This window comes from Sebastes umbrosus, chromosome 4 (genome assembly GCF_015220745.1).
Source record: "Sebastes umbrosus isolate fSebUmb1 chromosome 4, fSebUmb1.pri, whole genome shotgun sequence".
Classification (NCBI taxonomy): Eukaryota; Metazoa; Chordata; class Actinopteri; order Perciformes; family Sebastidae; genus Sebastes; species Sebastes umbrosus.
The window spans coordinates 8,970,046-8,997,885 of NC_051272.1; the positions used below are offsets into that span (position 1 = coordinate 8,970,046).

At 41.0% G+C, this 27,840-nt stretch overlaps 4 protein-coding genes across 4 annotated transcripts; all 4 read left to right on the top strand.

Moving 5' to 3' along the window:
* The first annotated feature begins 4,144 nt into the window (after nucleotides 1–4,144).
* Nucleotides 4,145–6,890, top strand: LOC119487235 (zinc finger protein RFP-like). Its single transcript, XM_037767942.1, has 2 exons — nucleotides 4,145–4,285; nucleotides 4,995–6,890. Exon 2 carries the CDS (start codon nucleotides 5,004–5,006, stop codon nucleotides 6,645–6,647), a length of 1,644 nt encoding a protein of 547 aa, XP_037623870.1. The 5' UTR covers nucleotides 4,145–4,285; nucleotides 4,995–5,003; the 3' UTR covers nucleotides 6,648–6,890.
* A 2,210-nt stretch (nucleotides 6,891–9,100) lies between these two features.
* Nucleotides 9,101–27,252, top strand: LOC119487233 (E3 ubiquitin-protein ligase TRIM39-like). Its single transcript, XM_037767941.1, has 3 exons — nucleotides 9,101–9,204; nucleotides 9,914–11,959; nucleotides 27,126–27,252. The coding sequence occupies exon 2, from the start codon at nucleotides 9,923–9,925 to the stop codon at nucleotides 11,582–11,584; it is 1,662 nt and encodes a 553-aa protein (XP_037623869.1). The 5' UTR covers nucleotides 9,101–9,204; nucleotides 9,914–9,922; the 3' UTR covers nucleotides 11,585–11,959; nucleotides 27,126–27,252.
* On the top strand, nucleotides 14,801–16,950 carry LOC119487236 (zinc finger protein RFP-like). Its single transcript, XM_037767943.1, has one exon. It carries the CDS (start codon nucleotides 14,818–14,820, stop codon nucleotides 16,459–16,461), a length of 1,644 nt encoding a protein of 547 aa, XP_037623871.1. The 5' UTR covers nucleotides 14,801–14,817; the 3' UTR covers nucleotides 16,462–16,950.
* On the top strand, nucleotides 24,256–27,252 carry LOC119487232 (E3 ubiquitin-protein ligase TRIM39-like). The gene is given in 3 exon segments (XM_037767940.1): nucleotides 24,256–24,273; nucleotides 24,276–24,389; nucleotides 25,097–27,252. Coding segments are annotated over 3 exon segments (1,788 nt in total). The 3' UTR covers nucleotides 26,753–27,252.
* Nucleotides 27,253–27,840: the final 588 nt, after the last annotated feature.

The following is a 27,840-nucleotide window of genomic DNA, read 5'->3' on the forward strand; positions in this document are numbered from 1 at the left end:
GAAACTGTCAATTTATTCCTTTCTGTGCTGGTTTATCTTGTGCTTCAAAAGTACCGTGCTGTGCTTACAGTATAGGCTAATAGCATGCTATTGGAGTGATATCAGGCTCTCCATAGTCTTTATTCACGTGCATTGATATTTGAGTATATTGCTATATTTCTGTTATAGTATTGTCTACTGTATAGAGTGGTTAAATGCGTCTCATTACACATTGCCTCGTGTTCAGCTCGTGTTCAGTCTGTAGGTAATTAAGTGTCATTAATTAAGGCTGAGCTGTATGCCACCACATGTCACTGTTTATTCATTACATTAATTCAGCTATATAGTATTGTGGTAATCAGTGTGTATATTGTACTGAAAGAAACGGTTTTACAGTATGTAGTGGCTGTCAGGTTATGTGTAAATGTACAGTATTGAGTTCACGGTGGCTATATTATTAACACAAGAAATACCGCTGTTTAAGTTGCTTATATTATTTAGGTAAATTGTAAGTTACTTTTAGTCAAGTGAGCTGATATTGTATTTCTCTGTTTGTTTCTTTAGGACCACAACACACATAGACCACACATACATAACCTACATCCATCAATAAAGAAGAGAGGACTTAACAGTTAACAGAGAGTTTCGTTTTGTGTCTTGACCAACACCCAGTGGCGAGTGTCATATATCCACCAGCCTAAGAAAGATTCCTCAGTTACAATTACACCGTCTTGGAGACAGATCAGCAACAAGAACTTTGTTATGTTCAGTGTCAAATTAAGTAGTAAAACGACAGTTTACAAGATTTCTTAAAAACCATCATGGCGGTCTGGATTAACGAACCACATGTTTGCGTAATGTGTCACTAGAAGCCCGTTAGTCCGTTGAGGATGACGTAACATCCAGTATGTTACAGTGGGAACATCCTCCATGCCGTGCAACCTGTGGAGCAGTCGGTCCCCCATACTGGCATCCAGTCCTAGGTGAGCAGAATGCAGCAGCACGTTGGGGCCACCACATTGTAATCCCGCGTCTCCGCCGTGGGTCCGTCCAGCCTGGACAGCTGATGGTACATGTCAGTCATTCATTGTCTATAAGCAGGCGTGCAATGCATTCTGGTAGCGTGGCGGCGCGATTCGAGAGACGGGGCGTCATGTTGGCCGCTCCTCATTTGCATAAAGTTGAGGTCTAGGCTACTTCATGCAAATCAGGGGCGTCCAGACAGCGTGACTCGATGCCTCCGGAAACTCCCGAGAAAACTTTAAACTAACCGTTGTCGGTCCAAAATAACGACCGATTCAGCAACTGCATGGCTTATTTCTCAAATAAAATGTTTTCAGAAACATTTCAGTCATTCAGCCATTTCAGCCGCCATGTTGGTTCCGGTTTGAAAGCTGGGAGCAGCAGCCTACGAGGGAAAGCATTCGTCCAATCAGGTACCGAGTGCCTTGTGTCTAGTAGCAGCCCATCAAGAGTCCAATGCTGGGAAGCGAGGCGATCTCTCGCGATAAAAAAACACCCCTGTGGACACGCACCATGAGGCAGCGAAGCTTGAACTTTTCATCTACTCCCTGGCGGCGTTCTGACGCTACTAGTCCACTAGCTAACTGATCATGGATGGTGTCTTTCTTTCGGACGGATTAAAAAAATAAAAATAAAAAATGCTAAAAGGGGTCGCCAAATATATCCTATTACTCGTTAATCCAGCTGATGTGAGGCGTCCATGTTTTTTTGGTGGATTTCTGTATTATTGAAATAACAAAGTCTGATATATCTGTCAGGATTTCTGGGATTACAGGCTTGGACCCAAGATGCAGGTAAGGATGAGGAGGCAGCAGTCAGAGGTGAAGGATTTAATTAAAGAAAACTTACCAGGAACAAACATGCAGCTGGTCCGTCAGGCAGGTTCACATAAAACAATCCCATGGAATAAACTTGAAATACAAAACACTTGAAAAACTCTGTCAAAGGTGACACACTACACATGAGGAGCGACAACGAACTGACAGAGAAAAAGGGGAAACACACAGACTAAATACACCAGAAGAACAGGGTGATTGAACACAAGTGGAACAAATCAGGGCGGGGCAGACAATCACTAAAGGAGAAAGGCAGGAAGTAAAACCAGACAAGACACAAGAGCAGTGAACTTATCAAAATAAAACAGGAAACACTAGAATGAATGTAACCAGGCATATAACAGAAAACCCCCAAAATACTCAAGACAATTTCAGAACCAATAAGCCACTAAATAGATGAACACAAGATAGTCGGAAGTCTTAACAAAAAGGAAAAGTCCAACGGCCTCTGGGCACAGCGCCAGACCGTGACAATATCAGAGCGTTAGGAAAAATCTATTGGACCCACTGAATCATCAGCAGGATGGAAACTCTGTTGTACTTCTTGTGATTTAAACCACGAGAGAAAAAAAACACACACACAAACCAGATCTCATCAGAGTAACGAGCTTTAATCTCCTACATTTTAAAAGTTGTTATTTTGTTTTGTCACTCTAGAGGTCTCTCCTTCACTGTGATTGGTCCAGCAGCTGTTTCCTGTTCCCACTGAACACCTGCAACAGAAACACAACACAAAACTCTTCATGTTTATAAAAACACCATTACAGGTACGCCTTAAAATTTAATTAAAGTAATTAAGTAATCAAATTTGCAGTTAATTAATGGATTATTGTAAGATACAGTTTAGTGGTTCATGGCAGGGTTTAAACTCAGCCATCCCTTAATTTTCACTTAGTTGAAAAAAAAGGTGTACATTTTGTGTTAGTTGGTCAAGTTTAAGGGAAGTTTGACTTCTAAAAAATCCCTTATTTAGCAGATAATCTATCCAACAGTAATACAGTATTAATTTAAAAACTCATTAAAATGACCTTGATAACATTAATAAGGGATAAAGGGAATTAAAATAAATTTAGGGTCAACACACTACAGGGCAGTTTTGCTGCGTTTTTTCAGACATGGGTTTACCAAGAGGGCACTTTACATCCTGAGTCCACCAATGTAATACCATACTGTAAAAATACTCTGTTACAGGTAAGTGGTGGAATGTAACTAAGTACATTTACTTAAGTCCTGTATTTGAGTACAAATCGGAGGTACTTGTACTTGAGTATCTTTTCAGATTATAATCCTTCATCCCCTTCCTGTCCAGTGACAACCACGTATCTCCAGATGTGTTGATGTTGAATGTTCATGAAGGATGAAGTGTTCCTTTATGTGTTGAGAAAATCCTTCTTAAGCTAAATAAACTCTTTAAAGGGACTATTTGTAACTTTCAGAAATGCTTGTTAACAGCGACACCTGTGGCCTTGAAATCAACGAAAGTCAGAGTCGGGCTCGCGCTTGCTCGCTCTACATATACCTGAACGAGCATTGCTCAACACAGTGAGGCGACACACGTCAGCTAAAACCACAATATCACTCTATATTTCAGCTGCTTGGCAGTAATGTTAGCTGACCAGACGAAGGTCTCTCCATGAAGGAGATACTAGTGTTGGCTTTTTCTGTCTCAGCGCAGGCTGAGACAGCGGGGCTCAGCAGCGAGTAACGTCTCGTCTCCGCCCGCAGCCGGAGAGAACAGGAAGACACCGGCACCCTCACTAGATATTCTCAGAGCTAAACTAACTCTTCTGCAGTGTGGAGTGAGCGCGCGTTCACGTCTAGAGGTGGAGCGAGCTGAGCGAGAACGCGCGCTCTGTCTGAGTGAAGGCGAGCAGGCAGCGGAGGAGAGGCAGCGGCTACACGCGAACGCGCATATGCGAGCGCGCATGTGTCCCGACCCGGTACATTTATACGCTTAAAAAGTTACAAACAGTCCCTTTAAAAAGCCTCTTGGATCAGCTGGAAAATACATCGTCACAAAGCTTAAAGCAGAGCTGTTTTGTTTGACACCAATGAAAAGTTGACTTTTTAAAGATACGTGGTTCTCACAGGACAGCGGCGCTACAAACACATGATGATCTTACAGACCATGATGCATTGCTGTAGATTACATATTTGGCTCTAAGTAAGGGTTTTGAATGCAAGACTTTTATTTGTAGTGTAGAAAAAAACGGATCAGATCTAAATACTTCCTCCACCACTCCCTGTTGGCGACGGGCCACTGAGAGGTGGAGCAACACTGAAAGAGGAAGTCTTCAGCGTCACATTTCCCGGTAGGAAAGTGAAGTTTGTCTGAGCGACAGCAGAGCTGCAGTCGAGACGAGTCTCTCCGTTTCTCTCTAAAGAAACATTCAACTGAATCCAGCAGCTTTTTATCAACAACACAGCAGAATCTCTGCCAAACACTGGTGAGTACACTGACCTACAGAGACTAAATGCACTAACTAAATATTGTTCAAACCAGAATCTGACTGTTTTACATCTGTTTAAAGAATAGATCAAAACAACCTGGAAATGTTGCCAGAAATACTAAACAGAGGTAAACCACAGTGACTGAACTCCGGCTAGTTAAGGTTAGACAGAATACAGTCACAGCTAGCATTAGTTTGAGCTAATTCACAGACCTGTTTCCTGTCTGAACTCCAAACCTCAGCTCTACTCAGACAGGAAGTTCCCCTCAGGGCAAATGTTTCACTGAGGTCCATCGGTGGCCGTGGGGGTTGTTGAGAGAAAGGATATTATATATATAATGTCCTGCAGTCCAGAGCAGTAGCTTCCATCTTTTCTTCTGCACATCGAATGTGTCTGATTCTCTGCTCTCTGTACCTTCATCCTCTCTCTCTGATCCTCCTCTTCCTCCTCTTTGTCCGAGCTAACTCTCTGACTCTAACGCTCTTTAGACAGAGAAGGTGATTTTTATTCTGCTCTGCTCCCTCAGACGCTTCAGTAAAACAATTAATAAAGTAAATTACTGGATAAATATATCACAGTAAATTGTAATAAATGTGTTAAGGGCAGGTAAAAAGCAAAATACCAGCCCAACTGACTGTGTGTGTTTGATTTTATGAAACAAATAATCAAAAGAAATGTAATTACAGTTTTGTTTTTTGTCCTCAGAGTGTAGATATGTCTGCTGCCAGCTGTCTGCTGACTGAACATCAGTTTCTGTGCTCCATCTGTCTGGATGTGTTCACTGATCCAGTCGCCACACCATGTGGACACAACTTCTGTAAAACCTGCATCACTCAACACTGGGATATTAAGGTCCCGTTTCAGTGTCCCAACTGTAAAGAGGTTTTCAACACCAGACCTGAGCTGCGCGTCAATACTTTCATCTCTGAGATGGCTGCTCAGTTCAGACAGTCAGCTCAACAGAAAGCCAGCAGCAGCAGCTCAGAGCAACAAGCTGCCAAACCAGGAGAAGTTCCCTGTGACGTCTGCACTGGAACCAAACTGAAGGCCCTGAAGTCCTGCCTGGTGTGTCTGGAATCCTACTGTGAGACTCACCTGGAGCCTCATCTGACAAGGTCAGGCCTGAAAAGACATCAGCTGATCGACCCTGTGGAGAACCTGGAAGGCAGGATGTGTACGAAGCACGATAAACTGCTGGAACTATTCTGTAAGACCGACCAGATGTGTGTCTGCATGCTCTGCACTTATTCAGACCACAAGACACATGATGTTGTTCCTCTGAAAGAAGAATATGAAGGAAAGAAGGCTGAGCTGGGGAAGACAGAGGCTGAAATTCAGCAGATGATCCAGAAGAGACAACTGAAGATTCAGGAGATGAAACACTCAGTGGGGCTCAGTAAGGAAGATGCAGACAGAGAGATAGCAGATGGTGTTCAGGTCTTCACCGCTCTGAAAGAGTCTGTTGAGAGAAGCCAGGCCGAGCTCATCGACACGATCAAAGAGAAGCAGAGAAAGACAGAGAAACAGGCTGAAGGCTTCATCAAAGAGCTGGAACAGGAAATCTCTGAGCTGAAGAAGAGAAGCACTGAAGTGGTGCAGCTCTCACGCTCTGAAGACCACCTCCAACTCCTCCAAAGCTTTACGTCCCTGAACGCTACTCCACCCACCAAGGACTGGACAGAAGTCGAAGTCTGTCCACCTTCATATGAGGGGACTCTAAGGAGAGCTGTGAATCAGCTGGAGGAGACGCTCAGTAAACAGATGAAGAAGCTGCTTGAAGAGGAGCTGAAGAGGGTCCAGCAGTCTGCAGTGGATTTGACACTTGATCCTGATACAGCACATCCTGCTCTCATCCTGTCTGATGATGGAAAACAAGTAAACTGTGGTGATGTGTGGAAGAATCTCCCAGATAATCCAGAGAGATTTAATACTGGTGCTTCTCTCTTAGCAAAGCAGAGTTTCTCTTCAGGAAGGTTTTACTATGAGGTTCAGGTTAAAGGGAAGACTGAGTGGTTTTTAGGAGTAGCCAAAGAGTCAATCAACAGGAAGGGATCAATCACACTGTTTCCACAGAATGGTTACTGGTTGATATGGTTGAGGAATGAAAATGAGTACTACGCTTGTGCTGACCCTCCAGTCCGTCTCTCTCTGAAGTCTCAGCCTGAGAAGGTGGGGGTGTTTGTGGATTATGAGAAGGGTCTGGTCTCCTTTTATGATGTTGATGCTGCAGCTCTTATCTACTCCTTTACTGGCTGCTCCTTCACTGAGAAACTCTACCCATACTTTAATCCCAATCCTAACTATGGAGGTAAAAACTCTGCCCCTCTGATCATCTCTCCTGTCAATCACACTGAGTAGAACAACCATTTGATTTTCTACAGAAATATTCTCTATCATTTAATGTAATGAATGTATATTATTGGTGATTTAGGGTGTATACATTGTTTTCCCAGATTCTGATCATTATGTTTTATTTCCTTTATTTCCCTCTGATCTCTCACATTGCTACTTACAACACACTGATTTTACAGCACTGATTGATATTATCTAATGTAGTCTAATTGATTCTAATGACTGCATTACCTGCCTTCAAGACTATTAAAATCATCATAAACAAGTTAGTAATGAATAAGAAGCATTTCCACGTTCCTTAATTATATTTTAATAAGGTGTTTTAAGGGTTTTAGTTTTTATAATTTCAAATTAACGGACAAATTCAGTGATCTCTTGTATGTTTTCAGGGGTAAGTTAAAGATTAATTCTTCTTTCATATTGGCACAAAATTGACAGATATGTGTAACATCGACGAATCTGATAATAAAATATTCACTGCAGTGGTTTTAAACACCAGAGAAAAAGAAAAGTTGTATCTGTTGTGTTATTTTCATTCCATATTGTCCACCTCTCTGCAGATTGCATAGATAAAATGAGACAATCCTATATTAATTAATTAATAATTTTCAGGATTATAGCTGCAAAGGGGTACAGTGCAGACAACAAGAAGCATCAGTAAAAAACAAAACAAGATCTAATAAATAAGCAAGCAAACAATAAAGATAAAGTCAGTAAGATATTGTTGATATTGCACAGAATATTGAATATTGCTATTGCACAGTGGAAAGTTTAACAAAGTCAACAAGTTTCCACAGGATTTTTTACATCTTTGTGATTTCACTTTCATCGATAAAAATCTGTGTATAAGTGTGATGGTGGAGCTGCCTGTTAATCACACACAGATCTTTTTAACCAATTGTCTCAGAACACTGATTTTTATTTGGATAATTGGAGACGTAATGAAGTCGGTTGAGAAGCTTGGAGCCGCTGAACTCTGCAGCAAAGAGCATGTTAACGTTCAAGTCACATGGGACGGATGGTAGAGAATAGTTTTGACCTAAGAGTTGGTTGTGCGAGGGTTAAAATAATTAGGGATGCACCGAGTTATCGTCTGAACATCGGTATTGTCCGATATTCGTCTCGCTGACTGCCCAAATACGATGACATTTGCCGATGGCAGTGGCCGATGTTTATCTGTTGCGTTTCATCAATTTTGTGCTGGCTAAATGATGTGTTAGTTATTTGCGGTCGGTCTCTGACAACAGTAACCAGCTGCTGATTCAGAGCCAGTAGCTGGACAGGACTCTGACGGCGGGCGCCGTGTGCACGTGTGGTTTGGTTACAAACAAAAGTGGAAAAAAAAACATCTGCCATGAGGGAGTATTACTGTTAAAAAGACCTGGACTGTAATAGGACTATGGTAATGCAAAGTTCAGAATTTGTTTGTATGAAAGTTCCTACTGTTTATTAGGTTTATAATAATTGTATCACTTAATTCACACCTTTCTATGAGTATGTAGTGACAATCAAAATACGCTCCCTACTGGCTGACTGAGGTAATATCCTAGTAAGAACCAGGGGAAGCAGAGGCTCGGTGGTTGGTATGTGGCTGAGTAGAGGGAGCTAATTCATGTGTTGTTGTGCGTTCATGACATACAGTAAGTGGTTTCTTATTTGCTCTCCTTTGACTCCTATGTAGAAACTGTCAATTTATTCCTTTCTGTGCTGGTTTATCTCGTGTTTCAAAAGTACCGATATGTGCTTACAGTACAGGCTAATGTATAATATGGCACTTTATCACATTTTCTCCACTGGAAGGACACCGTAGAGGGGACTTTTGCTGCGTTTTTTTCAGACATTGGGTTACCAAGGGGGGCCCCCATCCTGAGTCCACCAATGTAATACCATATTGTAAAAATACTCTGTTACAGGTAAGTGGTGGAATGTAACTAAGTATAGATCAGCTGGAAAATGCATCGTCACAAAGCTTTAAGCTGTTTTGTTTGACACCAATGAAAGGTTGACTTTTTAGCGATACGTGGTTCTCACAGGACAGCGGCGTTACAAACATATGATGATCTTATAGACCATGATGCATTGCTATTGATTAAACTAGCCAACAGTATATAAATGAGTTAAAATGCAACATACACATTAATGCAGCAGTAATATTAATCCAGAAACATCAGATATAATAGTAAAACACTGACAGGGAACATTTTACTGCTCAATCAATACTTTTACTTTGACACTTCAAGTACATTCGTCTGATAATACTTAAATACTTATACTTCAGGTCCAATGGTTTTGAATGCAGGACTTTAGTGGAGTATTTTCCAGTGTGGTATTAGTACTTTTACTTCAGTAAAGGGTCTGAATACTTCCTCCACTACTCCCTGTTGGCGACGGGCCACTGAGAGGTGTAGCAACTCTGAAAGAGGAAGTCTTCAGCGTCACATTTCCGACAGCGACAGCAGAACTGCAGTCGAGACGAGTCTCTCTCTGTTTCTCTCTAAAGAAACATTCAACTGAATCCAGCAGGTTTTTATCAACAACACAGCAGAATCTCTGCCAAACACTGGTAAGTACACTGACCTACAGAGACTGAATGCACTAACTAAATATAGTTCAAACCAGAATCTGACTGTTTTACATCTGTTTAAAGAATAGATCAAAACAACCTGGAAATGTTGCCAGAAATACTAAACAGAGGTAAACCACAGTGACTGAACTCCGGCTAGTTAAGGTTAGACAGAATACAGTCACAGCTAGCATTAGTTTGAGCTAATTCACAGACCTGTTTCCTGTCTGAACTCCAAACCTCAGCTCTACTCAGACAGGAAGTTCCCCTCAGGGCAAATGTTTCACTGAGGTCCATCGGTGGCCGTGGGGGTTGTGGAGAGAAATGATATTATATATATAATGTCCTGCAGTCCAGAGCAGTAGCTTCCATCTTTTCTTCTGCACATCGAATGTGTTTGATTCTCTGCTCTCTGTATCTTCATCCTCTCTCTCTGATCCTCCTCTTCCTCCTCTTTGTCCATGCTGACTCTCTGACTCTAACGCTCTTTGGACAGAGAAGTTGATCTTTATTTTGCTCTGCTCCCTCAGACGCTTCAATAAAACAATTAATAAAGTAAATTACTGAATAAATATATCACAGTAAATTGTAATAAATGTGTTGAGGGCAGGTAAAAAGCAAACTACCAGCCCAACTTACTGTGTGTGTTTGATTTTATTAAACAAATAATCAAAAGAAATGTAATTACTGTTTTGTTTTTTGTCCTCAGAGTGTAGATATGTCTGCTGCCAGCTGTCTGCTGACTGAAGATCAGTTTCTGTGCTCCATCTGTCTGGATGTGTTCACTGATCCAGTCAGCACACCATGTGGACACAACTTCTGTAAAACCTGCATCACTCAACACTGGGATATTAAGGTCCCGTTTCAGTGTCCCAACTGTAAAGAGCTTTTCTACACCAGACCTGAGCTGCGGGTCAATACTTTCATCTCTGAGATGGCTGCTCAGTTCAGACAGTCAGCTCAACAGAAAGCCAGCAGCAGCAGCTCAGAGCAACAAGCTGCCAAACCAGGAGAAGTTCCCTGTGACGTCTGCACTGGAACCAAACTGAAGGCCCTGAAGTCCTGCCTGGTGTGTCTGGAATCCTACTGTGAGACTCATCTGGAGCCTCATCTGACAAGGTCATCTCTGAAAAAACATCAGCTGATCGACCCTGTGGAGAACCTGGAAGGCAGGATGTGTATGAATCACGATAAACTGCTGGAGCTGTTCTGTAAGACCGACCAGATGTGTGTCTGCATGCTCTGCAGTGTTTTAGACCACAAGACGCATGATGTTGTTCCTCTGAAAAAAGAATATGAAGGAAAGAAGGCCGAGCTGGGAAAGACAGAGGCTGAAATTCAGCAGATGATCCAGAAGAGACGACTGAAGATTCAGGAGATGAAACACTCAGTGGGGCTCAGTAAGGAAAATGCAGACAGAGAGATAGCAGATGGTGTTCAGGTCTTCACTGCCCTGAAAGAGTCTGTTGAGAGAAGCCAGGCCGAGCTCATCGACTCAATCAAAGAGAAGCAGAGAAAGACAGAGAAACAGGCTGAAGGCTTTATCAAAGAGCTGGAACAGGAAATCTCTGAGCTGAAGAAGAGAAGCACTGAGGTGGAGCAGCTCTCACGCTCTGAAGACCACCTCCACCTCCTCCAAAGCTTCACATTCCTGAACGCTGCTCCACCCACCAAGAACTGGACAGAAGTCGAAGTCTGTCCACCTTCATATGAGGGGACTGTGGTGAGAGCTGTGAATCAGCTGAAGGAGACGCTTATTAAACAGATGAAGAAGCTGCTCGCTGAGGCCGAGCTGAAGAGGGTCCAGCTGAAGAAGGTCCAGCAATCTTCAGTGGATGTGACACTTGATCCTGATACAGCATATCCCAAACTCATCCTGTCTAATGATGGAAAACAAATTAAACATGGTGATGTAAAGAAGAATCTCCAAGACAACCCAGAGAGATTTGATACTTGTCCCTGTGTCTTAGCAAAGCAGAGTTTCTCTTCAGGAAGGTTTTACTACGAGGTTCAGGTTAAAGGGAAGACTACCTGGGATTTAGGAGTGGCCAGAGAGTCGATCAACAGGAAGGGACAAATCACAGCGGCTCCTGAGGATGGTTACTGGATGATAGTTTTAAGGAATGAAAAGGAGTACAAAGCTTTTGCTAACCCTTCAGTCTGTCTCTCTCTGAAGTCTCAGCCTGTGAAGGTGGGGGTGTTTGTGGATTATGAGGAGGGTCTGGTCTCCTTTTATGATGTTGATGCTGCAGCTCTTATCTACTCCTTTACTGGCTGCTCCTTCACTGAGAAACTCTACCCATACCTTTGTCCCGGTCCTAACTATGGAGGTAAAAACTCTGCCCCTCTGATCATCTCTCCTGTCAATCACACTGAGTAGAACAACCATTTGATTTTCTACAGAAATATTCTCTATCATTTAATGTAATGAATGTATATTATTGGTGATTTAGGGTGTATACATTGTTTTTCCAGATTCTGATCATTATGTTTTATTTCCTTTATTTCCCTCACATTGCTACTTACAACACACTGATTTTACAGCACTGATTGATATTATCTAATGTAGTCTAATTTATTCTAATGACTGCATTACCTGCCTTCAAGACTATTTAAATCATCATAAACAATTTATTAATGAATAAGAAACATTTCCACATTCCTTAATTATATTTTAATAAGGTGTTTTAAGGGTTTTAGTTTTTATCATTTCAAATTAAAGGACAAATTAAGTGATCTCTGGTACGTTTTCAGGGTAAATTAAGGATCAATTCTTCATTCATGTTGGTTAAAAATTGACAGATATTTGGAACATCGACGAATCTGATAATAAAATATTCAGCTGCAGTGGTTTTAAACACCATTGAAGAAGAAAAGTTGTGTCTGTTGTGTTATTTTCATTTCATATTGTCCACCTCTCTGCAAACTGCATAGATAAAATGAGATAATCCTTTATTAATTAATTAATAATTTTCAGGATTATAGCAGCAAAGGGGTACAGTGCAGACAACAAGAAGCATCAGTAAAAAACAAAACAGGATCTAATATATAAGCAAGCAAACAATAAAGATAAAGTCAGTAAGATATTGTTGATATTGCACATAATATTGAATATTGCTATTGCACAGTGGAAAGTTTAACAAAGTCAACAAGTTTCCACAGAAGTTTTTACATCTTTGTGATTTGACTTTCATCGAGAATAATCTGTGTATATGAGTGTGATGGTGGAGCTGCCTGTTAATCACACATAGATTTTTTAACCAATTGTCTCAGAACACAGATTTTTTTTGATAGTTGAAGACGTAATGAAGTTTGTTGAGAAGCTTGGAGCCGCTGAACTCTGCAGCAAAGAGTATATTAACGTTCAAGTCACATGGGACGGATGATAGAGAAAAGTTATGATCTAAGAGTTGGTTGTGCGAGGGTTAAAATAATTAGGGATGCACCGAGTTATCGTCTGAACATCGGTATTGTCCGATATTCGTCTTGTTGACTGCCCAAATATGATGACATTCGCCGATGGCAGTGGCCGATGTTTATCTGTTGCGTTTCATCAATTTTGCGCCGGCTAAATATTGTGTTGGTTATTTGCGGTCGGTCTCTGACAACAGTAACCAGCGGCTGATTCAGAGCCAGTAGCTGGGCACGACTCTGACGGCGGGCGCCGTGTGCACGTGTGGTTTGGTTACAAATAAAAGTGGAAAAAAAACATCTGCCATGAGGGAGTATTACTGTTAGAAAGGCCTGGACTGTAATAGGACTATGATAATGCAAAGTTCAGAATTTGTTTGTATGAAAGTTCCAACTGTTTATTAGGTTTATAATAATTGAATCACTTGATTCCCACCTTTCTATGAGTATGTAGTGACAGTCAAAATACGCTCCCTGCTGGCTGACTGAGGTAATATCCTAGTAAGCACCAGAGGAAGCAGAGGCTCGGTGGTTGGTTTGTGGCTGAGTAGAGGGAGCTAATTCATGTGTTGTTGTGCGTTCATGACATACAGTAAGTGGTTTCTTATTTGCTCTCCTTTGACTCCTATGTAGAAACTGTCAATTTCTTCCTTTCTGTGCTGGTTTATCTTGTGCTTCAAAAGTACCGTACTGTGCTTACTGTATAGGCTAATGTATAATATGGCACTTTATCACATTTTCTCCACTGTAAGGACACCCTAGATGGCACTTTATCACATTTTCTCCACTGTAAGGACACCCTACAGGGCACTTTTGCTGCGTTTTTTCAGACATTGGGTTACCAAGGGGGCCCCCATCCTGAGTCCACTAATGTAATACCATACTGTAAAAATACTCTGTTACAGGTAAGTGGTGGAATGTTACTAAGTACATTTACTTAAATCCTGTTGTTAAGTACAAATATGAGGTACTTGTACTTGAGTATCTTTTCAGATTATAATCCTTCATCCCCTTCCTGTCCAGTGACAACCACGTATCTCCAGATGTGTTGATGTTGAATGTTTGTGAAGGATGAAGTGTTCCTTCATGTGTTGAAAAAATCCTTCTTAAGCTAAATAAACTCGTTAAAAAGCCTCTTGGATCAGCTGGAAAATGCATCGTCACAAAGCTTAAAGCAGAGCTGTTTTGTTTGACACCATGAAAGGTTGACTTTTTAGAGATACGTGGTTCTCACAGGACAGCGGCGCTACAAACATATGATGATCTTACAGACCATGATGCATTGCTGTTGATTAAATTAGCCAACAGGATATAAAGGAGTTAAAATGCAACATACACATTAATGCAGCAGTAATATTAATCCAGAAACATCAGATATAATAGTAAAACACTGACAGGGAACATTTTACTGCTCAATCAATACTCTACTATCAGTACTTCATGCATATTTGGCTCTAAGTAAGGGATTTGAATGCAAGACTTTACTTGTAGTGGAGGAAATAAAGGATCAGGTCTGAATACTTCCTCCACCACTCCCTGTTGGCGACCGGCCACTGAGAGGTGGAGCAACACTGAAAGAGGAGAGCTTCTGCGTCACATTTCCTGGTATGAAAGTGAAAGCTTGTCTGAGCGAGAGCAGAGCTGCAGTCGAGACGAGTCTCTCTGTTTCTCTCAAAAGAAACATTCAACTGAATCCAGCAGCTTTTTATCAACAACACAGCAGAATCTCTGCCAAACACTGGTGAGTACACTGACCTACAGAGACTAAATGCACTAACTAAATATAGTTCAAACCAGAATCTGACTGTTTTACATCTGTTTAAAGAATAGATCAAAACAACCTGGAAATGTGGCCAGAAATACTAAACAGAGGTAAACCACAGTGACTGAACTCCGGCTAGTTAAGGTTAGACAGAATACAGTCAGAGCTAGCATTAGTTTGAGCTAATTCACAGACCTGTGTCTAACGCTCTTTGGATAGAGAGGTGATCTTTATTTTGCTCTGCTCCCTCAGACGCTTCAATAAAACAAATAATAAAGTAAATTACTGGATAAATATATCACAGTAAATTTTAATAAAAGTGTTGAGGGCAGGTAAAAAGCAAACTACCAGCCCAACTGACTGTGTGTGTTTGATTTTATGAAACAAATAATCAAAAGATATGTAATTACAGTTTTGTTTTTTGTCCTCAGAGTGTAGTTATGTCTGCTGCCAGCTGTCTGCTGACTGAAGATCAGTTTCTGTGCTCCATCTGTCTGGATGTGTTCACTGATCCAGTCAGCACACCATGTGGACACAACTTCTGTAAAACCTGCATCACTAAACACTGGGATATTAAGGTCCCGTTTCAGTGTCCCAACTGTAAAGAGCTTTTCTACACCAGACCTGAGCTGCGGGTCAATACTTTCATCTCTGAGATGGCTGCTCAGTTCAGACAGTCAGCTCAACAGAAAGCCAGCAGTAGCAGCTCAGAGCAACAAGCTGCCAAACCAGGAGAAGTTCCCTGTGACGTCTGCACTGGAACCAAACTGAAGGCCCTGAAGTCCTGCCTGGTGTGTCTGGACTCCTACTGTGAGACTCACCTGGAGCCTCATCTGACAAGGTCAGGTCTGAAAAGACATCAGCTGATTGACCCTGTGGAGAACCTGGAAGGCAGGATGTGTACGAAGCACGATAAACTGCTGGAGCTGTTCTGTAAGACCGACCAGATGTGTGTCTGCATGCTCTGCACTTATTCAGACCACAAGACACATGATGTTGTTCCTCTGAAAGAAGAATATGAAGGAAAGAAGGCCGAGCTGGGGAAGACAGAGGCTGAAATTCAGCAGATGATTCAGAAGAGACGACTGAAGATTCAGGAGATGAAACACTCAGTGGGGCTCAGTAAGGTAGATGCAGACAGAGAGATAGCAGATGGTGTTCAGGTCTTCACCGCTCTGAAGGAGTCTGTTGAAAGAAGCCAGGCCGAGCTCATCGACACGATCAAAGAGAAGCAGAGAAAGACAGAGAAACAGGCTGAAGGCTTCATCAAAGAGCTGGAACAGGAAATCTCTGAGCTGAAGAAGAGAAGCACTGAGGTGGTGAAGCTCTCACGCTCTGAAGACCACCTCCACCTCCTCCAAAGCTTCACGTCCCTGAACGCTGCTCCACCCACCAAGGACTGGACAGAAGTCAGCGTCCGTCCACCTTCATATGAGGGGACTGTGGTGAGAGCTGTGAATCAGCTGGAGGAGACGCTCAGTAAACAGATGAAGAAACTGCTTGAGGCCGAGCTGAAGAGGGTCCAGCAGTCTGCAGTGGATGTGACACTTGATCCTGATACAGCAAATCCCTATCTCATCCTGTCTGATGATGGAAAACAAGTAAACTGTGGTGATGTAAAGAAAAATCTCCCAGACAACCCAGAGAGATTTGATTATTGTGTTTGTGTCTTAGCAAAGCAGAGTTTCTCTTCAGGAAGGTTTTACTACGAGGTTCAGGTTAAAGCGAAGACTGAGTGGACTTTAGGAGTGGCCAGAGAGTCGATCAACAGGAAGGGAGAAATCACACCGTCTCCTCAGGATGGTTACTGGTCGATATGTTTGAGGAATGAAAATGAGTACTACGCTTGTGCTGGCCCTTCAGTCTGTCTCTCTCTGAAGTCTCAGCCTGAGAAGGTGGGGGTGTTTGTGGATTATGAGGAGGGTCTGATCTCCTTTTATGATGTTGATGCTGCAGCTCTTATCTACTCCTTTACTGGCTGCTCCTTCAGTGAGAAACTCTACCCATACTTTAGTCCTTGTACTAACCGTGGTGGTAAAAACTCTGCCCCTCTGATCATCTCTCCTGTCAATCACACTGAGTAGAACAACCATTTGATTTTCTACAGAAATATTCTCTTTAATTTAATGAAAAATGTATATTATTGTTGATTTAGGGTGTATACATTGTTTTTCCAGATTCTGATCATTATGTTTTATTTCCTTTATTTCCCTCTGATCTCTCACATTGCTACTTACAACACACTGATTTTACAGCACTGATTGATATTATCTAATGTAGTCTAATTTATTCTAATGACTGCATTACCTGCCTTCAAGACTATTAAAATCATCATAAACAATTTATTAATGAATAAGAAACATTTCCATGTTCCTTAATTGTATTTTAATAAGGTGTTTTAAGGGTTTTAGTTTTTATAATTTCAAATTAAAGGACAAATTAAGGGATCTCTTGTATGTTTTCAGGGTAAATTAAGGATTAATTCTTAATGGTACAAAATTGACAGATATTTGGAACATTGACGAAATCTGATCATAAAATATTCAGCTGCAGTGGTTTTAAACACCAGAGAAGAAGAAAAGTTTTGTCTGTTGTGTTATTTTCATTTCATATTGTCCACCTCTCTGCAGACTGCATAGATAAAATGAGATAATCCTTTATTAATCAATTAATAATTTGCAGGATTATGGCAGCAAAGGGGTACAGTGCAGACAACAAGAAGCATCAGTAAAAAACAAAAAAAGATCTAAGAAAAAAGCAAGCAAACAATAAAGATAAAGTCAGTAAGATATTGTTGATATTGCACAGAATATTGAATATTGCTATTGCACAGTGGAAAGTTTAACAAAGTCAACAAGTTTCCACAGGATTTATTTACATCTTTGTGATTTGACTTTCATCAAGAATAATCTGTGTATATGAGTGTGATGGTGGAGCTGCCTGTTAATCACACACAGATCTTTTTAACCAATTGTCTCAGAACATTGATTTTTTTTCAGATAGTTGAAGACGTAATGAAGTCGGTTAAGAAGCTTGGAGCCGCTGAACTCTGCAGCAAAGAGCATGTTAACGTTCAAGTCACATGGGACGGATGGTAGAGAAAAGTTATGACCACAGAGTTGGTTGTGCGAGGGTTAAAATAATTAGGGATGTACCGATTTATCATCTGAACATCGGTATTGTCCGATATTCATCTTGCTGACTGCCCAAATATGATGACACTCGCCAATAGCAGTGGCCGATGTTTATCTGTTGCGTTTCATCAATTTTGCACCGGCTAAATATTGTGTTGGTTATTTGCGGTCGGTCTCTGACAACAGTAACCAGCTGCTGATTCAGAGCCAGTAGCTGGACACGACTCTGACGGCGGGCGCCGTGTGCACGTGTGGTTTGGTTACAAATAAAAGTGGAAAAAAAAACATCTGCCATGAGGGAGTATTACTGTTAGAAAGGCCTGGACTGTAATAGGACTATGATAATGCAAAGTTCAGAATTTGTTTGTATGAAAGTTCCTACTGTTTATTAGGTTTATAATAATTGTATCACTTAATTCCCACCTTTCTATGAGTATGTAGTGACAGTCAAAATACGCTCCCTGCTGGCTGACTGAGGTTATATCCTAGTAAGCACCAGGGGAAGCAGAGGCTCGGTGGTTGGTATGTGGCTGAGTAGAGGGAGCTAATTCATGTGTTGTGCGTTCATGACATACAGTAAGTGGTTTCTTATTTGCTCTCCTTTGACTCCTATGTAGAAACTGTCAATTTCTTCCTTTCTGTGCTGGTTTATCTTGTGCTTCAAAAGTACCGTGCTGTGCTTACAGTATAGGCTAATTAGCATGCTATTGGAATGATATCAGGCTCTCCATAGTCTTTATTCACGTGCATTGATATTTGACTATATTGTTATATTTCTGTTATAGTATTGTCTACTGTATAGAGTGGTTAAATGTGTCTCATTACACATTGCCTCGTGGTCAGCTCATGTTCAGCTCATGTTCAGTCTGTAGGTCATTAAGTGTCATTAATTAAGGCTGAGCTGTATGCCAACACATGTCACTGCTTATACATTACGTTAATTCAGCTATATAGTATTGTGGTAATCAGTGTGTATATTGTACTGAAAGAAACGGTTTTACAGTATGTAGTGGCTGTCAGGTTATGTGTAAATGTACAGTATTGAGTTGACGGTGGCTATATTATTAACACAAGAAAATACTGCTGTTTAAGTTGCTTATATTATTTAGGTAAATTGTAAGTTACTTCTAGCCCTTTCATGCATGACTTATGATAACCTCAGTCAGGATTTTTCACTAAGTGTTTTTATTCATCTTTAGGCATGAAAAAAAATATTGACTTTCATTTTTGAAGGAGTTTTTCACATGTCCACTTTTTTGTTCAGCATGAGTTTAAGTTTTCAACTGAAGAACTATGTTTTTCCCAAACTAATGAATAAAATGATAAATTGTGTGAAAACTATAAAATCGTATTTATTTTTAATGCTGCTAAACTAATGTGTTCACATATTTTAACATATTCTAACACTGTTCAATGCAATGCAAAAAGGTTTAACCTAGCTCCTGATTCCTCAGCCTCTCCCTTCTCTTTTTCTGCTCTTTGCTCCCGTCTCCTCCCTTCTTCCCTCATTCAGCTTCTCTCTTGACTCTTCAGCCGTTCCCCACCTCCCCCTGCTGAACTTTTTTTTTCAATTAACATTTTCTACAAAAATAACAGAACGATATTGTCCATGGCTCTCCAAATACTCTCTTTCAGGCTAATTCAGCAATATAGTCTCTTCAGTTTTACTGACTTTTGCATCAGTTCACCAAGTGTATCTTCTATGAAAATTGGCAAAGCACCCAGGGCACAAAGCCACAAGACACTGCATGCAGATGTACTTGGTCTTTCGTGTGCATGCAGCATCATGGCAGGGCATTTGCTATCAAATCAAGACGAAGCCCTTCCTCTGATGACCAGTACATTCTTGATCTTGGATATCTGTGGTATGACATGGACATATTAATTCCTAGAAATGTCTTCATTTCATCTTTCGTCAAGGCCAGATTTTCTTTTCCTTTTTGGAGTGCATACAGGTTTGTATTGTGCACTATTTAATTCATCAGCTGTTCAGGAAATAGACGCATAAAGAAATCTATTGGCTCTGTTCCCTCAACATTCACTTTCCACAATCCTAAAAAAATTGGCAAGTCTCCCTCAAACTGGTTGTCTTTGGTTTTCCAGATATTTCTGCTTTTTTTCTGTCCTTGAGATCTGTCAGGTGGCACATCCTCAGCATCCTCAGCTCCCTCAGCATCCTCAGCATCCTCAACTCCGTCAGCATCCTCAGCATCCTCAGCTCCCTCAGCGTCCTCAACTCCTTCAGCATCCTCAGCTCCACTGTCACTACTGCTTCTATTTGCTGATCTTTCTTTTTCTGGCAACCATTCATCATCACTGGCACTAGCATCATCCTCACTTGACTCAGATGGTATTTGCTCCAACATCCTGTAGGCCTTTCTATCACGCACTGTACTTGAGCTCTACAAAATATAAACACTCAAACTGTTACTCACATAATGGGATTAATCTGCACAAAGTATTGTTTTTGTTACAAAAACTGCAAGTTACAATCTAATAACATAAATACATTGATTTTCAGCCCAAAATGTTACTGCAGAGGAAAAATTTTGAAGAACAACAAAGTTGCAGTAATAGTATGAATTGTAATTGAAATATAACCAGGGATGCATGATGTCCAATTTAATGGACAGATGATTAATTGAAATTTCCTCCCAACATAAAATCAATACTTCGAAATTTTAACAATTATATTACTCCTAAGATGTTACTTGATGTTACTATATTTTTTTTACCTGCAAGGGTCGCCTGCTATAGAAGGATTTGGAAGATATTCCTGAGCTGCTCAGCATTTCTGGCCTTCCATCTTGGTTTTGAGGATTTTTTTGTGCAATTACAATGGCTGGCCAAAGGGTGACAGTGTATGGGATGATGCTATAACGTCCACTGAGGTGGCTGATGTGCAACTATACCATCAAAACCCATGCAAATACAAGAAAATGGCTTTTGAATAGCTGTCCACTGTAGTGACCACTATGATATTATACTAAAGGGCTAGTCAAGTAAGCTGATATTGTATTTCTCTGTTTGTTTCTGTAGGACCACAACACACATAGACCACACATACACAACCTACATCCATCAATAAAGAAGAGAGGACTTAACAGTTAACAGAGAGTGGAGTTTTGTGTCTTGACCGACACCCAGTGGCGAGTGTCATATATTCACCAGCCTAAGAAAGATTCCTCAGTTACTATTTACACCGTCTTGGAGACAGATCAGCAACAAGAACATTGTTATGTTCAGTGTCAAATTAAGCAGTAAAACAACGGCTTACAAGATTTTTTAAAAACGATCACGGTGGTCTGGAATAACGAACCACATGTGTGCGTAATGTGTCACTAGAAGCCCGTTAGTCCGATGAGGATGACGTAACATCCAGTATGTTACAGTAGGAACATCCTCCATGCCGTGCAGCCTGTGCAGCAGTCCGTCCCCCATACCGGTATCCAGTCCCAGGTGAGCAGAGTGCAGCAGCACGTCTGGGCCGCCACATAGTAATCCCGCGTCTCTGCCGTTGGTCCGTCCAGCCCGGACAGCTGATGATACATGTCAGCCTCTGTCCTTTCTACGCTTCATATTCATTGTCTATGTAAGCAGCCTCTCAATGCATTCTGGTAGCGTGGCAGCGCGATTCAAGAGACGGGACATCACGTTGGCTGCTCCTCATTTGCATAAAGTTGAGGTCTAGGCTACTTTATGCAAATCAGGGCCGTCCGACCAGCATGACTCGATGCCTTCGGAAACTCCCGAGAATATTTTAAACTAACTGTTGTCGGTCCAAAATAAAGACATATTCAGCAACTGCATGGATTATTTCTCACATAAAATGTTTTAAGAAACATTTCAGTGAACTATTTTTGTGATATAAGAGAAGAAAGTTTCCAAACGAGCCGCCATGTTGGTTCAGGTTTGAAAGCTGGGAGCAGCAGTCCATGGGAGAAAGCGTTCGTCCAGTCAGGTGCCGAGTGCCTTGTGTCTGGTAGCAGCCCATCAAGTGTCCAATGCTTGGAAGCGAGGCGATCCCTCGCAATAATAAAACACCCCTGTGGACACGCACCATGAGGCAGCAAAGCTGGAACTTTTCATCTGCTCCCTGGCGGCGTTCTGACGCTACTAGTCCACTAGCTAACTGATGACGGATGGCGTCGTTCTCTCGGATGGATTAAAAAAATTAAAATTAAAAATGCTAAAATGGGGTCGCCAAATATATCCTATTACTCGTTAATCCAGCTGATGCGACGCGTCCATGTTTTTTTGAGTTTGTTGGTGGATTTCTGTATTATTGAAATACTAAAGTCAGATATATCTGTCAGGATTTCTGGGATAACCGGCTTGGACCCAAGATGCAGGTAAGGATGCGGAGGCAGCAGTCAGAGGTGAAGGATTAAATGAGAGAAAACTTACTAGGAACAAACATGCAGCTGGTCCGTCAGGCAGTTTCACATAAAACAATGCAATGGAATAAACTTGAAATACAAAACACTGGAAAAACTCTCTCAAAGGTGACACACTACACATGAGGAGCGACAATGAACTGACAGAGAAAAAGGGGAAACACACAGATTAAATACACCAGAAGAACAGGGTGATTGAATACAAGTGGAACAAATCAGGGCGGGGCAGACAATCACAAAAGGAGAAAGGCAGGAAGTAAAACCAGACAAGACACAAGAGGAGTGAACCTATCAAAATAAAACAGGAAACACTAGAATGAATGTAACCAGGCATATAACAGAAAACCCCCAAAATCCTCAAGACAATTTCAGAACCAAAAAGCCACTAAATAGATGAACACAAGATAGTCGGAAGTCTTAACAAAAAGGAAAAGTCCAACGGCCTCTGGGCACAGCGCCAGACCGTGACAATATCAGAGCGTTCAGAAAAATCTATTGGACCCACTGAATCATCAGCAGGTTGGAAACTCAGTTGTACTTCTTCTGATTTAACCACGAGAGAAAAAAAACACACACAAACCAGATCTCATCAGAGTAACGAGCTTTAATCTCCTACATTTTAAAAGTTGTTATTTAGTTTTCTCACTCTAGAGGTCTCTCCTTCACTGTGATTGGTCCAGCAGCTGTTTCCTGTTCCCACTGAACACCTGCAACAGAAACACAACACAAAACTCTTCATGTTTATAAAAACACCATTACAGGTACGCCTTGAAATTTAATTTAAGTAATTAAGTAATCAAATTTGCAGTTAATTACTGGATTATTGTAAGATACAGTTAGTGGTTCATGGCATGGTTTAGAAATGATCAGCCATCCCTTAATTTTATCTTAGTTGAAAAAAAAGGTATAAATTAAGGGATAGCTTTTGTGTTAGTTTGTCAAGTTTAAGGAAAGTTTGACTTCTAAAAAAAACCTTATTTAGCAGATAATCCATCCAACAGTAATACAGTATTCATTTAAAAACTCATTAAAATGACCTTGATTACATTAATAAAGGATAAAGGGAATTAAAATAAATTTAAGGTAAAAATTTAAAAAGGAATTCAGTCACTCTCTAAAAGGCCTTTATATGCCATGAACCAGGCTAAACCTAAATTACACAACTCTAATTCTTTAATGTAGCATTAAAGTTCAGTCTGTATATTTTCAGTGCTGTATGTGGTATTTTGTTTACAGAACAGTAGACTCAGGTCGGCCCGAGCAGCATGTGCCGTCTCTCTGCTGAATCCAGTTGGAGTAGAAAAGCTCGTCTGACTTGTTTTGGAGTCCACCCACTCACCTTTTCCTTGGAGGCTGCTGCTGGCCTCCCTCCACCTGTTGAATCAAAACTTCTGCCTCTTACAAAACGATTAAATAGGTTTTAAATTCTTTCATCTCTTCACATTATGAGATTTTAATCCATAACCTCTAAGTATCACTGCTTGATGTAACACAAGAGACTTCCCATCACATTTTCTCCACTGGAAAGACACCTTAGAGGGCACTTTATCACATTTCCTCCACTGGACGGACTCCCTAGAGGGCACTTTACATCCTGAGTCCCCCAATGTAATACCATACTGTTAAAATACTCTGTTACAGGTAAGTGGTGGAATGTAACTAAGTACATTTACTTAAGTTCTGTAGTTAAGTACAAATCTGAGGTACTTGTACTTGAATATCTTTTCAGATTATAATCCTTCATCCCCTTCCTGTCCAGTGACAACCACGTATCTCCAGATGTGTTGATGTTGAATGTTTGTGCAGGATCGAATTTTCCTTTATGTGTTGAGCAAATCCTTCTTAAGCTAAATAAACTCTTTAAAAAAAACTCTTAGATCAGCTGGAAAATGCATCGTCACAAAGCTTAAAGCAAAGCTGTTTTGTTTGACACCAATGAAAGGTTGACTTTTTAGAGATACGTGGTTCTCACAGGACAGCGGCGCTACAAACATATGATGATCTTACAGACCATGATGCATTGCTGTTGATTAAACTAGCCAACAGGATATAAATGAGTTAAAATGCAACATACACATTAATGCAGCAGTAATATTAATCCAGAAACATCAGATATAATAGTAAAACACTGACAGGGAACATTTTACTGCTCAATCAATACTTTTACTATCAGTACTTCATGCATATTTGGCTGTAGGTAAGGGTTTTGAATGCAGGGCTTTTACTTGTAGTGGAGAAAATAAAGGATCAGGTCTGAATACTTCCTCCACCACTCCCTGTTGGCGACGGGCCACTGAGAGGTGGAGCAACACTGGAAGAGGAGAGCTGCAGCGTCACATTTCCTGGTATGAAAGTGAAAGTTTGTCTGAGAGACAGCAGAGCTGCAGTCGAGACGAGTCTCTCTGTTTCTCTCTAAAGAAACATTCAACTGAATCCAGCAGGTTTTTATCAACAACACAGCAGAATCTCTGCCAAACACTGGTGAGTACACTGACCTACAGAGACTAAATGCACTAACTAAATATAGTTCAAACCAGAATCTGACTGTTTTACATCTGTTTAAAGAATAGATCAAAACAACCTGGAAATGTGGCCAGAAATACTAAACAGAGGTAAACCACAGTGACTGAACTCCGGCTAATTAAGGTTAGACAGAATACAGTCACAGCTAGCATTAGTTTGAGCTAATTCACAGACCTGTTTCCTGTCTGAACTCCAAACCTCAGCTCTACTCAGACAGGAAGTTCCCCTCAGGGCAAATGTTTCACTGAGGTCCATCGGTGGCCGTGGGGGTTGTGGAGAGAAATGATATTATATATTTAATGTCCTGCAGTCCAGAGCAGTAGCTTCCATCTTTTCTTCTGCACATCGGATGTGTCTGATTCTCTGCTCTCTGTACCTTCATCCTCTCTCTCTGATCCTCCTCTTCCTCCTCTCTGTCCAAGCTGACTCTCTGACTCTAACGCTCTTTAGACAGAGAAGGGGATTTTTATTCTGCTCTGCTCCCTCAGACGCTTCAATAAAACAAATAATAAAGTAAATTACTGGATAAATGTATCACAGTAAATTGTAATAAATGTGTTGAGGGCAGGTAAAAAGAAAACTACCAGCTCAACATATTGTGTGTTTGATTTTATTAAACAAATAATCAAAAGATATGTAATTACAGTTTTGTTTTTTGTCCTCAGAGTGTAGATATGTCTGCTGCCAGCTGTCTGCTGACTGAAGATCAGTTTCTGTGCTCCATCTGTCTGGATGTGTTCACTGATCCAGTCAGCACACCATGTGGACACAACTTCTGTAAAACCTGCATCACTCAACACTGGGATATTAATGTCCTATGCCAGTGTCCCAACTGTAAAGAGGTTTTCAACACTAAACCTGAGCTGCGGGTCAATACTTTCATCTCTGAGATGGCTGCTCAGTTCAGACAGTCAGCTCAACAGAAAGCCAGCAGCAGCAGCAGCTCAGAGCAACAAGCTGCCAAACCAGGAGAAGTTCCCTGTGACGTCTGCACTGGAACCAAAGTGAAGGCCCTGAAGTCCTGCCTGGTGTGTCTGGAATCCTACTGTGAGACTCACCTGGAGCCTCATCTGACAAGGTCAGCTCTGAAAAGACATCAGCTGATCGACCCTGTGGAGAACCTGGAAGGCAGGATGTGTACGAAGCACGATAAACTGCTGGAGCTGTTCTGTAAGACCGACCAGATGTGTGTCTGCATGCTCTGCACTGTTTTAGACCACAAGACACATGATGTTGTTCCTCTGAAAGAAGAATATGAAGGAAAGAAGGCCGAGCTGTGGAAGACGGAAGCTGAAATTCAGCAGATGATCCAGAAGAGACGACTGAAGATTCAGGAGATGAAACACTCAGTGGGGCTCAGTAAGGAAGATGCAGACAGAGAGATAGCAGATGGTGTTCAGGTCTTCACTGCTCTGAAGGAGTCTGTTGAGAGAAGCCAGGCCGAGCTCATCGACACAATCCAAGAGAAGCAGAGAAAGACAGAGAAACAGGCTGAAGGCTTTATCAAAGAGCTAGAACAGGAAATATCAGAGCTGAAGAAGAGAAGCACTGAGGTGGAGCAGCTCTCACGCTCTGAAGACCACCTCCACCTCCTCCAAAGATTCAAGTCCCTGAACGCTGCTCCACCCACCAAGGACTGGACAGAAGTCAGCGTCCGTCCACCTTCATATGAGGGGACTGTGGTGAGAGCTGTGAATCAGCTGGAGGAGACGCTCAGTAAACAGATGAAGAAGCTGTTTGAGGCCGAGCTGAAGAGGGTCCAGAAGTCTGCAGTCAATGTGACACTTGATCCTGATACAGCACATCCTGCTCTCATCCTGTCTGATGATGGAAAACAAGTAAACTGTGGTGATGTAAAGAAGAATCTCCCAGACAACCCAGAGAGATTTGATACTTGTCCCTGTGTGTTAGCAAAGCAGAGTTTCTCTTCAGGAAGGTTTTACTACGAGGTTCAGGTTAAAGGGAAAACTACCTGGGATTTAGGAGTGGCCAGAGAGTCGATCAACAGGAAGGGAAAAATCACAGGGAATCCTCAGAATGGTTACTGGTTGATATATTTGAGGAATGAAAATGAGTACAAAGTTTGGACTAACTCTCCAGTTTGTCTTTCTCTGGATTCTCAGCCTGAGAAGGTGGGGGTGTTTGTGGATTATAAGGAGGGTCTGGTCTCCTTTTATGATGTTGATGCTGCAGCTCTTATCTACTCCTTTACTGGCTGCTCCTTCACTGAGAAACTCTACCCATTCTTTAGTCCTTGTAAAAATGATGGAGGTGAAAACTCTGCCCCTCTGATCATCTCTCCTGTCAATCACACTGAGTAGAACAACCATTTGATTTTCTACAGAAATATCTCTATCATTTAATGTAATGAATGTATATTATTGTTTATTTAGGGTGTATACATTGTTTTCCCATATTCTGATCATTATGTTTTATTTCCCTGTGATCTCTCACATTGCTACTTACAACACACTGATTTTACAGCACTGATTGATATTATCTAATGTAGTCTAATGTATTCTAATGACTGCATTACCTGCCTTCAAGACTATTAAAATCATCATAAACAATTTATTAATTAATAAGAAACATTTCCACGTACCTTAATTGTATTTTAATAAGGTGTTTTAAGGGTTTTAGTTTTTATAATTTCAAATTAAAGGATAAATTAAGTGATCTCTGGTATGTTTCCAGGGTAAATTAAGGATTAATTCATAATGGTACAAAATTGACAGATATTTGGAACATTGACGAAATCTGATCATAAAATATTAAATATGAATAAAGCTGCAGTGGTTTTAAACACCAGAGAAGAAGAAAAGTTTTGTCTGTTATTTTCATTTCATATTGTCCACCTCTCTGCAGACTGCATAGATAAAATGAGACAATCCTTTATTAATTAATTAATAATTTTCAGGATTATAGCAGCAAAGGGATACAGTGCAGACAACAAGAAGCATCAGTAAAAAACAAAACAAGATCTAATAAATAAGCAAGCAAACAATAAAGATAAAGTCAGTAAGATATTGTTGATATTGCACAGAATATTGAATATTGCTATTGCACAGTGGAAAGTTTAACAAAGTCAGCAAGTTTCCACAGAAGTTTTTTACATCTTTGTGATTTCACTTTCATCGAGAATAATCTGTGTATATGAGTGTGATGGTGGAGCTGCCTGTTAATCACACAGATCTTTTTAACCAATTGTCTCAGAACACTGATTTTATTTTTGGATAATTGGAGACGTAATGAAGTCGGTTGAGAAGTTTGGAGCCGCTGAACTCTGCAGCAAAGAGCATGTTAACGTTCAAGTCACATGGGACGGATGGTAGAGAAAAGTTATGACCACAGAGTTGGTTGTGCGAGGGTTAAAATAATTAGGGATGCACCGAGTTATCGTCTGAACATC

What these genes read in the sequence shown, in the direction of transcription:
- LOC119487236 (XM_037767943.1), top strand. Translation starts at nt 14,818, where the DNA reads ATGTCTGCTGCCAGCTGTCTGCTGACTGAAGATCAGTTTCTGTGCTCC.
- LOC119487235 (XM_037767942.1), top strand. Translation starts at nt 5,004, where the DNA reads ATGTCTGCTGCCAGCTGTCTGCTGACTGAACATCAGTTTCTGTGCTCC.
- LOC119487233 (XM_037767941.1), top strand. Translation starts at nt 9,923, where the DNA reads ATGTCTGCTGCCAGCTGTCTGCTGACTGAAGATCAGTTTCTGTGCTCC.